General features: G+C 38.7%; 1 protein-coding gene across 1 annotated transcript; it reads left to right on the forward strand.

Annotated features, from left to right (window-relative positions):
* Window positions 1-703: 703 nt before the first annotated feature.
* On the forward strand, window positions 704-13,091 carry hnf4b (hepatic nuclear factor 4, beta). The gene is given in 16 exon segments (XM_035999911.1): window positions 704-871; window positions 3,758-3,871; window positions 5,333-5,423; window positions 5,426-5,545; window positions 9,176-9,276; window positions 9,968-10,025; window positions 10,028-10,119; window positions 10,302-10,401; window positions 10,553-10,573; window positions 10,576-10,661; window positions 10,663-10,699; window positions 12,348-12,429; window positions 12,431-12,475; window positions 12,477-12,613; window positions 12,722-12,769; window positions 13,048-13,091. Coding segments are annotated over 16 exon segments (1,344 nt in total).
* Window positions 13,092-16,174: the final 3,083 nt, after the last annotated feature.

Here is a 16,174-nt window from a genome sequence, read left to right on the forward strand (position 1 = left end):
CCACTTTTAAAGAAGTCTGTCACCTGTTCATTTATTTAGCTCTCTCCCCTTTTTATTTATTTATATTATGTCAATTCTATAATTTATGTTCATGAACTGAAGTGATTTTTTGTAAAATAAATTCTAAATAAACTTAACTAAACAACAAATATGGGCATTATTGTAGGCTACACATAAAAAATGGAAATTAATGTGCATAGCCTAAATAATCTGATTAAATAGCCTACATTTAGGAATAAATCAATCTAGGAGATGTGTCATACTGTCATATAGGACAGTTTGGTCAACTTTGTTTGGCTAGACATGCGAATCTGGGAAACTAAACAGTTTTACTGTGCAACCCACTGAAGATTATGATTATATTCAACAAGGACCAGAAAACTAAAACACTGGGCTGAAAGTAGACAACAAACAAGAAATGCTGTTAACATTTTTTTTTGTCTTTTGTGGTGTTTCTTTGTTTTTTGTCGTTGATGCCTTATGGATATAACTCGATGCAAGCCAAATTGGAGTTCTTTTCGAGAGACATTTGCTATTTGTTGATGAGGGTCAATGTTTTCATTATAATCCCCTGTATTGTTACAGTGTAATCTGAAGTTACCCCAATAAAGCTTCTTCTGTTCCCATCATCTGTTCTGCAGCTCGAAGTCTGGTCCTCTACTTTGCAGTTAACAACATCCATCCCTCAACGCATGCTGTGACAATGGAGTTGCAGAGCAGCAAAGACAAAGTACTCGTCACCCATCTGAGGTCTGTATGTGTCCATCTGGAAAAGACATTGGGACAACAGGTTGTAGGGGCAACTGGAGGCTCTATCACCCTCTTGAAATGCCTCACAGACCTGGTGGTGTCTGTGACAGGCCCTCTCCTGGTGAGCTAGCCTCTATGATGAATGGCCACCTTTCGACTCTTTATCGCCCCACTAAATCATGTGCTTACCATGCTTTTAAGACCAATTTTTGCTGCCTTGTTTTACTCTCCCCCCATTTTTGAATGAAACTCCAAAGGCTTCATTTTTTATACTGTACATCATATTAATCTTTAAGGGTTTATCATTGCATTGGTATTCATGGGGAGATCTGAGATCTAGCTTTATTAATCAAATTCACTGAGACAAATGTGTCAAACCTTGTTTGGACTGGAGAAATGCTCCACCAAAAATGCTCTTATCTAAAGAGCAGATATATCCAGAATATTTCATTTTATTTATTTACTGTTTTCTAACCTGTATCTGTTATGCAGCACTCCTGTCTTTTGTTTCTACGGTAATTCTGGAAAAGCATACATTATTTATGTGAGTGAGGGTCACACTTGGAGCTGGTCAGAGCCAGTCAGAGCCCAGAGATTGCCAGGCAGACAATATGTCAGGGCAGGGGAGAGGGCCTGAGAAGAGGCATGATAAATTACTAGACAATGGATTTTGCTCTGTTTATGAATGTCCTAGTCTTTATGTGTACCTGCATCTATCTTTTAAAACTGCATTCTGTGATGAATACAGAACATCTAACTTTGCTGTTTAGGCACATTGCAGGCTTTAATGTTTTCTTTTCACAAAATATAAAACAAAATGAAAATATAATGTTATTTTAGCTTGTAGTTGTGGCAGTGTAGTTTAGTGTGTAGTTATGTAAGTGTAATCTTCCCTGTGGTTAGCTTTTTTATTGTAAGGATAAAAACAAATACCTCTTACTCATTTAATATAGATGTACTGTATAAAAGTCAATAACAAGTCTAAATTTTATATAAGTTTTGGCCAGATTTGTTGTACTCTCTCTCCCTCTAGTGGACAGAGAAAATCCTGTCTTGTTCTGAATGATTCATCTGTATGACTGATTTCCTCATCCACAGTGAATCAATCAATACAGATGGACAGAATTAAATGTAACAGTTTTTGTTGCAATTGATTAATACCATATTCAATCAAAACAAATTGTTAAGAGTTTAAAAGCGGAAATTAAAAGTTGAAGAGTTGAAAACATTTGTAGTTAGTTGCAGTACATAGTTCATGGCATCACATATCTTTTATTTTGAAGGTGATGTTTTTAGATTCACAAGCCAGACAATCAATATTCATGAGCCATTTTTTACCCTTGCCTGTTATAATCTCACAGAGCAGGAAGCCTATTCTGCAGCCCTCATACTGTAGTCTTTGAGGTTCTGATGATCTATCAATCACCTAGACAAAGCTTGGGTGTGCGAGCCACTGCCAGGGGAGGTCTGACCTGCGGCCTAGCGTGACATTCAAGGAAGGAGTTCTACTCACCCAGGAAATCCCATTACACCAAAGTGTGATGGATATCAGTACTGGGAAAGCTCATATGTGGTCTGACATATAATTTGTTATAATTTGTAAAAAAAAAAAAAAAAAAAAAAAAGAAGAAGAAGAAGAAACAAGTATGACCATGTTCACCTTTATCCCTGTCTCACTTTTTTTAAACTCTGCCCCAATACACGCACACTATTTGATATTCTTAAGGTCTAGAACACAATGTACATCTTTGTTGTGTTTGAGGTCATATAGGCTACTGAGATAATGAATTGGGAATTTTAATGAAATAAAATGTTAAAAAAAAATAATGTTGTAACACTAGATTAGTACACAGAAAGTAAACATAGACATCTAGAAATTAACAATGAGATATTTTTTTCTTCCTAAACCTGACCATAATTTACTGTCTTTACCACAAAGAGAATGAATACAAACTACCTATTCATGTTTTCAATGAATGAATAATAAATGCACCATGGTGAATTGTTTACAGTATGTTTTCTGAATGGCATTTCTCAAATGTAACATGACATTTATAAGAATGCTGAGTGAATAGTTTTGCTAAGCCATAATGGCTTTTCTGGAGATGTAGGTGTGATTGAACAGAAAGCCAAACTATCTTGAATATTTATGTTATCTGAATCAAAAAGGTATTAGATTAGATTTATTTGTAAACTTCAGTGCTGATCAATAACACCAAAGATATGATGACATGCTACTTTTGGGGTGAAAAATGGATTGAAATCCCTCGCCATCTTAAAAAAAGTAATATACTCTTAATATACTCTCCTAATATAATCAACACTATGGAGACCCAAAAAAAGTGTACACACTGTAAGCAAATGTCACCTGAACCCCCTGTGATGGTATTGTACAATGCACACAATATCACTTCCCTTAAAACTAAAGGTATTAATCAGGCATCTTCTGTACTCTTATCAAGAGTCTCCCACTGTGTTTGTTTGTGCTTCATCACTCTTCTCTGCCATATTGATTGTCCAAGGTAAGAGAATACCATGTAAATCTGTAGCTAAAATTCAATAAGACATCCCAGCATGCAACCTTTGGACTTGTCCTTGTCTTTTTTTGATGACATTTGTCTTCCTAATACAATTAAGTAGTCATGGATATGTTGTGCAACATATTGTGCAACATTCAAGTCACATCTTTCTTACAGGTCTTCTTGGTTTACCTGTCTCTGAACTCTCCTCAGCCTTTAAATGCTTTACTGATAAGAAACACGCAGACAGTGGGCCAAATTTCAATACTGGAGAGGACCATCACGGAGCAGCTTTTTAACTCACCACAAAAATGTTAATCGTGACATGTGAAGAAATTTGAAAGCTGCCAAAAAGGAAGAAGGAAAGGTATCTAAACATGGGATACCTGTGACAAAAAGGAACTGAGCTGAATGCATGATCTGGAAGTCACTGTGAATATTGGTGGAATTTTGCATATCAACCAGTCTCAAAACCCTTCAAACCACAGAGCCTAATCAGAACCACAAAGCTTACTGGGACTATCCTTAAACTGGAGTACACTCATTGCAGCACATACACTGAACATTTAAACAGCATGATGATGATACCACTGCAAACAAATAATATAGTAGTATGTATAATATGATGAGAACAACTTAACCTATATCACTTTGGTCTACAAGCGTCATCAGCTATCACTCCACAAAATGCTGACATTGTAGCAGTGATTATTTTCAGAAAAAGACACCATGTTGGAATTACATGAGTTTAGGGCTGAAACTAACGGTTATTTTCATTGATCCACTGATTGATTTCTTTGCTCTCAAACTGTCAACCTGTGGCCATTGGTCTACAAAATCTAAGGATACTTTACAATAATATGATTAAAGTTGAGAAACTGGAAACATTCTGGAAACAAGCATTCTTGCTTAAGAAATAATTTAAACAATAAATCAATGATCAAAGTAGTTGCACATTAATTTTCTGTCTTTCGACTTATCGTTTCAGCAGTCTACAAGGTTACATTCTGATCTAATTTCCTTCATAATCTTATCCTCTGTCAGCATTATAATTAGGGCTAAGTTGAATCAGGCCCTTTTTCCTTGCCACTTTAAATGAAGAAGCTTTACCAACAGGCTGCTCTTCAAATCCAGATAACTGCAAGGCAAATGTATTCTAATCTCTTAATTCAATCTAACTGATTCTTGACCACGGAAAGCATTTCTCTTGTTAAATTGTAATCCCTAGCTGCTTCATCTCCCTAAACTAAATATGCAATTTACATACATTAGCCTGCAGTCTGTACAGTGCGAGCAGTGCAGGAACGCTGCACCATCAATGTGTATTTTGATGGTCAGTGCTTTTAAGAGAGACAATCCTGCAGGAATCAAACACTGGCAGGATGCAATTTAGAGCAACACGGAAGGAGAATAATTCAGGCAGAGCGCCCACTGTAAAATTAGTCAGAGGAGCATAGTGGACTTTGGCGTGCCGCTGACCTCTAACTGCTTTAATTAAATGGGGAGTTTCCTCTTCCTCCTGAGTAATAAGTAGCAGTGCTCTTCCAAGGCCCATGGCATTGGCAGCCACATAGAGCAGTGCTATCTCTACCTGTAACCCTGCTTTTATTATCATCACCACTGCTCCTGCCAGACCTATTAAACAGTGCCCAGCTGTTTCATAAGGGACCGTAAATTCACAATCAACATGTTGCTGCAATGTTTCGTCCATGTACAAGGTTATTTCTGTTCACAGAGGTGGAATACGATTCATTATGTGCCTTTGTTGATGAGAGGGATCATGAATGATCGTCCCTGTCAAGGTGCCTGTCTGCTCCATACAAAGCTGATGTTCTCTTAGCTACGTGATCTGTCTCAGATACTTGTGGAGTTTATTAGATTACACTCAGAGGTATTTATTTATTTATTAGCAACCAAATAAAATAGGTCCATGTCTTAAAGGTCATAGAGAATCCCACTCCCTTGCAATGCAAGGCTAATGTCTATCACTTGTCACTTATTCAAACTTTTTCCTCAGACATTTTCACGTATACTGTTTTTCTTGTGTGTCTACCATCTTTTAATTGACAGACTTGCCAGTGTCAGAACCCAGCTCATCACTGTCACAGCCTGATAGGGATATGACTCAGTGTTCCATATTATGCATAGACAGAGTCATAAACATGATCGTCCATCCAGCTGTGATGGCTGCAAGGGTTTCTTCAGGAGGAGCATTCGCAACAGCTACACTTACAGCTGTGAGTTCCAGTATAGATCCTCCTCAATAAAACAGATCAGTATTCAATTACACTGTATTCATTTTATATCTTAATATCCACCTACATATTAGAGTAAAGTCTTGGTGACAGACAACCCACACCAGGAGCAATAATAATGCAATAATGGCGTTGAGAATAAAAATAAAGGTGTTTTATTCAAGTTGAAGTGACAAGTTATTCTGTGGTGTGAAAGTTATCACCCATTGTACAGTAGGGTGAGATAGACTTCTCTTACAGTAGTAATAGAAAAGCAACCTGGACGTCCTTGTCAATGGGACCAGTCCAGGCATGGAAACAATCACAAATATAACGAAAGAGGTGCAATGGTGAGATATAGCTGTAGGGTCGTATTTTCCCATGTGAGCAGTTGATTGAGAGTAAATGTAAATGCTCAAGAACACAATATGATTAATTCCTAAACCTCAGAATATTCAACATTTGTAATTTTCTTTTACTGACAAATATTAAACGATTTTGATTTTACCCATCAAAGTCTGTTTATAGGCGTTTAGGGAGTACTACTGCATATGTGAATAAAAGTTGTATAAAGCCTTTTGTGTCTCCAGAGGGAGCTGTGTGAAGTCTGATCAATTGCCTCAAGTGACACAGCGTCAGTTGGGGTTGAAGACTACAAGTTTGAAAATGAAAACAAAATCTGGGAGTGAGGAATTAGAGAGAAGTAAGCTTACCAGACCTCTGTAGCCCCAAACAGCAGTCACGTTGCATTGTGGGTAATGTAGTCACCAAGTTTGGGGCAAGGGGGTAAGCTTCTCCTCAGAACACGTAGCTCCTATGGCGCCATTTTGATGCTAACAAGCCATCACCTCCCGTTAGCATTCCATTGACTGCCATTCATTTTGGCGCCACTTTGACAGCGAATAACTTTACATCTGAAGCGTTTAAAGACTCTATTTGTCCATTGTTTATTTCTAAAGAAACACGATAATGTATAAAAGGCTCCATTACCTTGTATCTCACGTTATGGCTCCATAGCAGGCTTTTTTTGTAAAAATAGGCTAACGATTGTGTCATAACCACGCGACTTACTGTCGCACAGTAGAGAAATTACCGTACAGTACAGGAGAAGCTTGCAGGCAGTTTTGACACACATTATCTGTTTAAGTTTAATTACTAATGTTAACTAGCATCTTAGTTAGCAATAATTAGCCTGTGCCTATGTTATCTCCTTACATATATCTACGCTCTCCGTCTCTGCAAGATTCAGAATGATTGAGATTTCTCTTGGCACAGAAGACTTACAACTTTCAGACACGTTGCTCACGTCACATCTACGTAGTCAAGCTCAGTTGGAGGCTGCGCAGTAACGCTCAGCCATCACCGGAAAAGTGCTTCTAATATCCTTCGCTGATCTCCATCCAGAGCAACTGGATATGTTGGTCCATTTTATATATGTCAATGGTTTGGGGAAGGAAGGCAGGACCAACAGATCCCGTTGCTCTGGAGACCAGTGAAGTATATTAGAAGCACTTTTCCGGTGAGGGCTGAGCGTTACTGCGCAGCTGCAAACTGAGCTTGAAGACGTAAATGTGACGTGAGCAACCTGAAAGTTGTAAGTCTTCTGGTTGCTGTGCCAAGAGAAATCTCAATCATTCTGAATCTTGCAGAGACGGAGAGCGTAGGTATATGTAAGGAGGTAACATAGCCTCAGGCTTATTATTGCTAACTGACACTTAACTAAAATGCTAGTTAACATTAGTAATTAAACTTAAACAGCTAATGTAAGTCGAAACTGCCTGCAAGCTTCTCCTGTACTATATACGGTAATTCCTCTACTATGTGACAGTAAGTCGCGTGGTTATGACACAATCGTTAGCCTATTTTTACAAAAATGTCTGCTATGGAGCCATAACGTGAGATACAAGGTAATGGAGCCTTTTATACATTGTTGTATTTCTTTAGAAATAAACAATGGACAAATAAAAGTCTTTAAACACTTCAGATGTAAAGTTATTCGCTGTCAAAGTTACGTCAAAATGAATGGCAGTCAATGGAATGCTAACGGCAGGTGAGTGCTTGTTAGCATCAAAATGGCGCCATAGGAGGTACACGTTGTGGAGAGAGTCTTACCCCCTTGGAAGAACACTGCGTGGAATAAAAAAGACAATATCTTGGCTCTGCTGCATAGATTTTTATATATTTTTTTAAATGTTTAAAAAAAAAAAAAGGTTATTAGAAGAAAAGATATTTTTGTGTCAGCGTTCATTTCCATGTGTGTGTGTGTTTATGTGCAGTGTGTACATCGTTGCCGTTATCTTCCATTGACTCCAACAGATAAGCAAGGAGAAAAAGATGCGACCAGATGAGCCATGAATGGTTTCTACACATAAATAATTAACATGGCTGAGCATACTCAAATATTTGCTCTGCAGTTTTCTGAAAAGATGCTACGCACAACCCCATGAAGTGAAGGCCAGGGCTACTCATTTAAATGTTTACTTCACTTATTTTCCTGGTTTGCATAGTTTTTTTTTCAAATTAAGCCAGGAGTACAGTTATGGCAAAAACACACAAGTAGAGCATTAAACTAGACTCCTCCTCCTCCAGCCAGTCATTTTGCACTTAACTGTTTACTTCTGATGTTCCACAGAAGATTCATTTGGGGCATTGTCATGCAGGACTATGTCAGTGAAGCACAGAGGGGGCCTCCCACTCCCAGTTTGATTAATACGCTCCTGATTAGTTGCTGAGAGGACAGCTGATGACTGATTACTCTGACACTCGTCCTGTTGTCTGACTTTGTAGAGCCATATTGTAATCAGTCTGACTGAGGCCGTACAGATTGCCTTGTCTTTAATGACGCTCCTCTACAAAACCTAATCCACACTATCAAGCATCCAGGCACCCACACTCACTTTTTATTGTCAGCAGCAAATGTAGGAGGCTGCTGTCAACATCAGAATATCAAATCAAGATATATCAAATAAAGATAGGTCTACACAACAGGATTAAAACACAACCTTCTACAACTTTGTTTGCATGTACTTCATACTTCAAAGGGTGTCTCAGAAAAGGTTTATTCCATATTTGTCTTCTCTCTAAATATCACTTTTTTCAGGGAGAGTCAGAGACAGAGGAGAGAAATGATGTTACAGATTTTTTCCATCAGTAATATAAATAAAACCTTTGGTCACTATTTGTTACTCTTAAGTCACGTTATTTATCAGCCCAATATACAGCATAAAATGTTAATGAAAATCTAGGTTTCTTGAACCTTTCATTACAATGTAGAAGATACACTTTACTACCCATTCAAACCGCATCGCATCAACTCCCCAATCATTTCACATTAAAGAGAAGCAATATTTAATAATATTCCACTACCATACTACTACCATCCTGAAACAAATACACTCAAATCCTAAAAAAAAAGCAAGTTTTTTTCTCTAATTCTGCCATATTTGTGAAGTAGGCAACATTAGGCATGGCTAATGTTAGGCATGGCTAATGTTGGCGTGAACAGCAACTCCAATGTCGCAAAGAATAGAGGGACCTTGTGGAGGAAAAGAGAAGGTCTTTTCTTTAGGAAGATGTTTACTGCCGATGTGAGTAGAAAAGTGGAGAGCAGAGGTGAAGTCAGGAGAAGCCAAGAAACTTCTCTGGTGGTTCTTTCCTCTCTTTAATCTCCAGCTGCTCAGAATGAGAGAGACCACAGTCACAGAGCCAAGAGCCAGACAGTGGGCACTCTGTCCATCAGTGTGCTTCTGCGGGCAGAGGCCAGTGTGCTACAGGTAACACGCTGTTGTTTAAGATCTCAGATACAAAGTTCTGTAACAGAAATTGATACTTTACATACATAGTTCTCATACATGCAGCCAAAAGATTCCTTCCCTATTTTTGGAAATCATGTAGATGAGAGCCAGAGAGATATGTGGTTTATTTAAGACAGGCAGCCATTCAATTCTGTGGAGGTTCTAGCTGTAGGCTGGATTCAGTTGCTTCTTAGCAATGACAAAATTGCTGAGGGACCCCATCTAATCATAGCCCATTTGATTGCATCAGATCTAGGATTGTGTGCAGATGTTCAATTACCTTCAAATGCATAATTATGTGTATGCATAAAATAACAACCAGAGATATGCTTTTCCATGTAAAAGGACCGCACAGAAATATGCAGAGATGATTGGCAAATGAGCCACTACAATATGCTGCTGGGTGTTTGTTTTTTTAAATTGGTCATCATGTGGTCTCCATCCAGCATTCTTTACCACTGGTCCATAAAAAAACCTTGTCTACCTGCCTTGTCTTGCTTTAATCTTCACAGTTCACCGAGAGCCAATGCACTTATACACCAAGCAGCATTGTCACCCCATTTATCTCCCTCCACGCATACACACTCACACACCTTCTCTAAGGTTCATTCCCACCTTGCAGTATCACCTGAGCCCACTGCGAACTCACATTATGCTTTGCTGTTCTCAGTTCCCAGCTCTGGTCTCACCTGGGAGTCATGACATCAACACCAGAAAGACAGCGTGGAAGATGTGTTCAAGTCCATGAAGCAGCAACTCCTCCTGCTGGCAGAATGGGCAAAACACATCCCAAAGTTTTGTAGCATCTCGGTAGATGACAGGGTATGAAGGGGACCGAATACCTAAGGTAGTTTTTATTTTGTCAATGGAGATTAATGTAACAGCAGCTGACTTTACACTTTGTTTCACAAAGTGTTTACATTTGTCAGTTCAGGTTGATGCTTTGGTTGACTAGCCATGTGCAGCTGTATGTGACGTATAAGCCTCTGTACGTCTGTGCGCAGGTAACTATGTTATGAACCCACTCTGCAGAACACCTTATCCTCTGACTTATCCTAGGGGCAGCAAGACACTCTTTGCCTTATTACAACTTCATTCTGCTAGGTATGACATATACAGCCTCCTACTGGTTGTGTCCTGCTTTAGTTCACTTTTACATTATGTGCCGAGGGGAACTATTTGTTTTAGGTATTGCATGTGTCTATCTTCATGTTAGAATTGCATATGAATGGCTATGTTTATGGTTATTGAGCAGGTAATGACTTTGTGAGAAGTGCAGAGATACAGTAGATGTGTCCAGAGTAGCTTTCAGAATCCAAGAGGGGTTGGTCAAACCTCTCAGAAAGCTGGACATCACAGACAAATGAGTTTACTCACCTCAGAACCATTGTTTTCTTTGCCCAGGTCAGCCCAGTCAGTCTGTCAGCGCTGTGGAGATATCAGTCTGGCAATGCGAGACTAGTGAAAGGGTGACTGTGGGTTGTAATTTCTGTTATGCTACTTGACCTCATCCATTGCACCAGACAAGGAATACATTTTTTTATGTTCTCTCTTGGTTTAGTTTATTTTATTGGCCTTTTGCATCTGTAGTTTAGTCTGAGTGTTCTGGCTTCAGGGAGAATACTCTAATAATATCAGGATGTGGTGAGATCCTTGGCAGTCAGGTGGCTGCCTGCTGAACGTAATGGCCCATTTACCTGAGGCAGTAATACTAGAGGCAGACTGGAGGACCCAAGGACTAGATAGATTCAACTCTGCCCCACAGCCCAGCAAATTATGACACCATAGGTTTTTGGATTATCACAGACCTTTTCTTCAAACATATTTTCATCCCCTATAAAAGTTTTTACTTCACTTTTGCTGTAAAAAAAATACTAGTGTATTATTTTCTATTATGCCCATTATACCTTGCTGTTCTGTAACTGACATACAAAGTGAGTCTTAAATTAAATAATAAGTTCTGTCAGATACATATTATATATATGACATGATTAATACATAGTTCACTTATAGGCAAAATACCAGACAAATGATTGCTAATTATAAGACCAGGAGAGAGATGATGACCTATATAGAGAGTTCTCTGTTCTGTCTGCCATAACTGGTAACAAAGCTAATCCATAATATAGAAGTTGTTTTAAGATGTCTGTACAACGGAAAAAACAAATTGCATACCATAGCTTTAATGTAATAGTTTTTTTTGGCATCCTGTAAATATGTTATTTGAAATTACATCAGGGTGGCCAAAGAAACTACTTTGGCTCGTTGATAATACATTTGATTTCATAAGATTTCCTATTGGCTAACAGAGCAAAACAAAGATGCCTGTAGTTCTCTCCAAACATTAGTAATTATTAATCTTCTGCAAAGAGCTAAATCCCATTTTATGAACCAAAGCTAAAATTGCCCTGGTCTGTTTTCTTACAGTCTGCCAGAAAAGAGCCTGAGTCTTGCTGCCTTGTTTTTTTCCTCTTAAATAAAATGCTTGGTTTGGCTAGAAAATAAATTATTATTTTTTAAATAGCAAGTTATAGTCTTCAGGAAATACTCTTGCCCGTAGAAAGACTGGATGAAGGATGTGAGGGCAGTGTAGAAAATTATAATCTATGATCTCAACAACTCATTACTACATTATCCGTCACCCGCTATCTTCTATGGAGAAAAAGATGTCTCACAATGGCATACTGGCAACTGCACAATACTCTCTCAGCTCTCTCATTGGCTATAGTGACTGATTATTTAAACAATGTAAAACCAAAAATGATGCAATAACAGACACGTCTCTGAACTTCTGCACCTGCAAAACGTTATACCTACTTTTTGTTGTCTTATGGAATTATATTACAGTGCATTAAACCTTATATCTTTATTATCACTCATTCAACAATCATATTTTTGTCTAACTGATCTTATCTACATCTTATTGCCTTTCTTTTGCTCATTGTAATTGTTAACAATTCCTTGATAAAATTTAACGTAAGTGCATTCATAGCCTTTTCTTTACAGTGTATGCTCTCCTCTTTAGTGTATGTCCTCTTACCGTCATCTTGCAGACTGTTGGAGTTTGGAGAGTCCTCAGATGGTTCGACATCTGCGTTTTCAGGCCCATCTGCTGCTACAACAAGCAACCTGTGCAGGGGAGGTTTGGGGAGCTCCTGCTGATCCTTTCACCCCTGCAGTGTGGCCTGGCAAATGGTAGAGACTCTCCACTTAGCACAGCTGCTGGGCGAAAGCAGAATGGACAACATGCTGCAGGGGATGCTGCTGGGGGAGGGAGCCAAAACAGGACAGGGATTGTGTACAGGTAGGGGACACTGCTGCAGTATTAACTCACAAGACATGTATTTAAATTATACAGTATGCTAAACTTTGAATTGTATGGAGCTTGTACTAACATTATCATCGAGACATTTTCATTATTTAGTTGAACATTCTAAAAACGTCACCTCCTTCATCTCTCATGTTTCAACACGTAAGCACTCACAAATCAACCTATCACAACAGTTTTGAGCGTGCACCTGGCTATAGAACAGTGTATATTAAAGCAGCATTGATTTTTCAATGACTAACAATGTATATACAGTAGTCTTATCAAGCCCAACTGTGTTCTGTTATCAAAATAACAAACATACTCACCTCAGCATTTAGTGGATCTCACCTGACATTTATTTTCTTTAAATTGAAATGTATTGATAGCCACTGAACCCCTTATGTACTATACTATTGCTGATGTCTGTCTGTCTCACACAGCTCTTTCAAGTGGCTTCCTTGCTGCCCCCACAGACTGGCACTGAGGTGTACAGGCATGGCGATGCTGCCAATATGCCCACTGCATACCAGTGGCACCTGTCCACACCAGGAAACACCTCAACAAGAACAACAACAACTTAACCAAGGAGTTGAGGGATGGTATGAGCTTGAGACAGACAGAAAACAGACTAGCATATACACACAGCCACATACATACAGTAAACACATTTTACCCACTACTGGGGGAAAAAAATAGTTTTGTTTACTTGGACACACAAGAGTGATGCTATAATCATTCTTCATTCAATAATGTATCTTTGAATCCAGTATTGTTCATTTGTCTGAAATGGGACATAAATAACATTCCACAAATCACAAAATGCACAGTAATAAAACTACTGACATACGGTATGCCAATAGGTTAACATTGCACTGAGCTATAACTAAGCATAACTTACTCATTCCTATCACATCAATGTGTTTGACTTGTACATGAAGCTGAAGTGAATGTCCCAGAAATTGTCAGCAGAGGGCGCACAAAGCCTACTCAGAAAAACATTTGTTGACCCCTGTGAGGCAAGCTTTTCTTTGTTTAAAAAAAAACCCTTCACTCATGTGGTCAAATGTTTACCATGTCAGAATATAGAAATGGTTATATCTCAAGCAACTTGGCCAAGTTGGGCATTGTAATCATTGCAAGGGTCATTTCACTATAGTGAGGATTTACGCATTTGTATCACAACCATTTTGATGTACAGAACGCTAAGTGACATTAATCATAAGAAAACATTAGCTATCCTCTTTGGGCCTCTTGCTAAAGCCATCTTAATAGTGCCACCTTGATTCAAGAGCACTGGATGTGGATAGAGAGTTCACCTTGACAAGCATGAAGTCACAGCGATGTGATGAGGGATGAGGGTGCTCAACAGCACAGAAGATCAGAGGGGCTGCAATGACTCAGTGTAACATGATGACAAAAGTGTGTTCTGCATAATGAAACCATTTCTCTTTCTAGCTACTCTGTCTGTTTTTATATCTTAATTACTAAATCCCTAAAATAATAGAGACAGAAATTCATCCTTTATTCTCCCCTGAAGCCGATGGCAACCACATCCAATACAGTGGGTATAATCTAAACAACATATTGGTTGCCAACTCCCCTCTTCTGAAGATTGAGTATTCATGCTTTCTTAACAAATACTCATGCATCACAGAAATTAGCTAAATAGTGACGTGTTCTCTTTCCATTTGAAACAGTGCTGTGGTATTTAGCCTGAATCCAATCAGTGGAGGAATGATGTTGAAAAAAGTTATATAACATTATATAATCCCATAAAGCTAAGTGGTTCAATGTAATGAGAGAGGGGAGAAAGCTCCTCTACAGATGGTGGAAGACTTCTCAAAGTTTACATTTCACTGACTGGCATATATAGTTTTCTTGCTTTGTTTTTTTATGTCAGTTGCATACAGAGCATTAGCTCATATAGACCAGCCAGATTCCACTCAACGGAAGAAAGACCTACTGCTGTGGCAATGGGACACTGCGGTGGACAGCATGGACAGATCAGGTCGAGAGTAATTGTACAGCTCCAGCAATTTTAAAGAAAACAACCACATATAAGTATGAACATATTTATATGGGATGCCAATTTATCACAAAGAAAATTTTTACCCATTTTTTAGCCTTTTCACATGTACAGGTAGTTGGGATATTTTGCCTCTGTGTTTGTTTTGCTTTCTCTGGGTGCTCTCTGCTTTACTGCTACAACCCAAAGACATGCAATTCAAGTGGATTGCTTACTATAAATAGCCCGTACTGCAGGTGCTATATACATATGAGACAGATAACTGAATGTTACCTATATTTAGTTTTTTTTAAACTTAGTACAGCTGAACAGTGCATACGCTACAGTAAGTTCAAATTAAAAATAGTGTAGCAATTTAAAATTTTGATAGCAGAAAAGCTCTACATGACAGCAAATGCCACAATGCGACAGCAAATATTTGCTGTCGCATTGTGGCATTTGCTGTCGTGTTGTGGCATTTGCTGTCACACTGTAAGATTTGCTGTCGCGTTGTGGGATTTGCTGTCACGTTGTGGGATTTGCTGCCGTGGTTTGCACTTCAGGGCCACCGTAGATTTGTGGATTTATTGTGGCAGGAAACTTTGAAAAGGAGTAGACAGCCTCCTTTCATCTACAGCATCAACAAAATACTGAACTTCAGGTGCCGTTTTTAACTACCAGCAGCACTCCATGGTTAACCTTCAAAACACACACGAGCGCGACAAATGGCGGGGTGCCTTGCCTTATAATCCATCCATGTGTGAGAATTTCCATCTCTAGTCTTGTGATTGACCTTTGACCTGTCATACCAGGTGCTTCCATGCTGCCTATGCATTTGATATAGGCTCCATGCTGTCATGAGCTGAGTGTTGTACCTGACAGGCCATATTTTCAATCATAGTTGATATGCATTCTTTACTCATACCAACCATGACACAGGGATAATTGTATTTTGACATAGTCAGAGCTGTAACCTCTTGTTGTTCTTAACCTTCTTCCATGTGCTAAAACACCACAGCTCTGTCTGAGATTTAGGTTAAGAGATCTGTGTTGACCCGCAATAGCCATTAGCAGCAGGGGGAGGAATAAGAGGTCAAATCTTTTTACTATTTCCTCCTGTAGGAGTAAAACTTGGAAACAAAAACAGGACTGGAAGCATGTGCATGATGGGCATTCCTTCTGTACAGAAATGTATGCTTTGAGAGTGAAATCTCTCTCTCTCTCTCTCTCTCTATCCCCCTCTTTCCTTTTACTACACAAAAAAGCAAAGCATAATATGACATTTCAAGCCAGGCCAGTGTTCCTTTGAAAAAAGATGTGTAATACCAAATAAGTAAAGAAACTGTAATCATTATTAAAGGTTAGGGACTGTACTTGCTCAGTTATATCTATCCAAATTGTCCAATAATTGACCTTGGATTGCTTATTATTGGCTAAAAGTTTGGTTTTGATCAAAGGTTGCTGTGAATTAAGCTCTCGTATCAAATATGTAATTTCTTTCTAGCTTACTACTCCTCAGATCAAAGAACAGAACGCGCCCACTTACCCACCACTCAAACAGT

The sequence above is a fragment of the Sander lucioperca genome, chromosome 3 (assembly GCF_008315115.2).
Source record: "Sander lucioperca isolate FBNREF2018 chromosome 3, SLUC_FBN_1.2, whole genome shotgun sequence".
NCBI lineage: Eukaryota > Metazoa > Chordata > Actinopteri > Perciformes > Percidae > Sander > Sander lucioperca.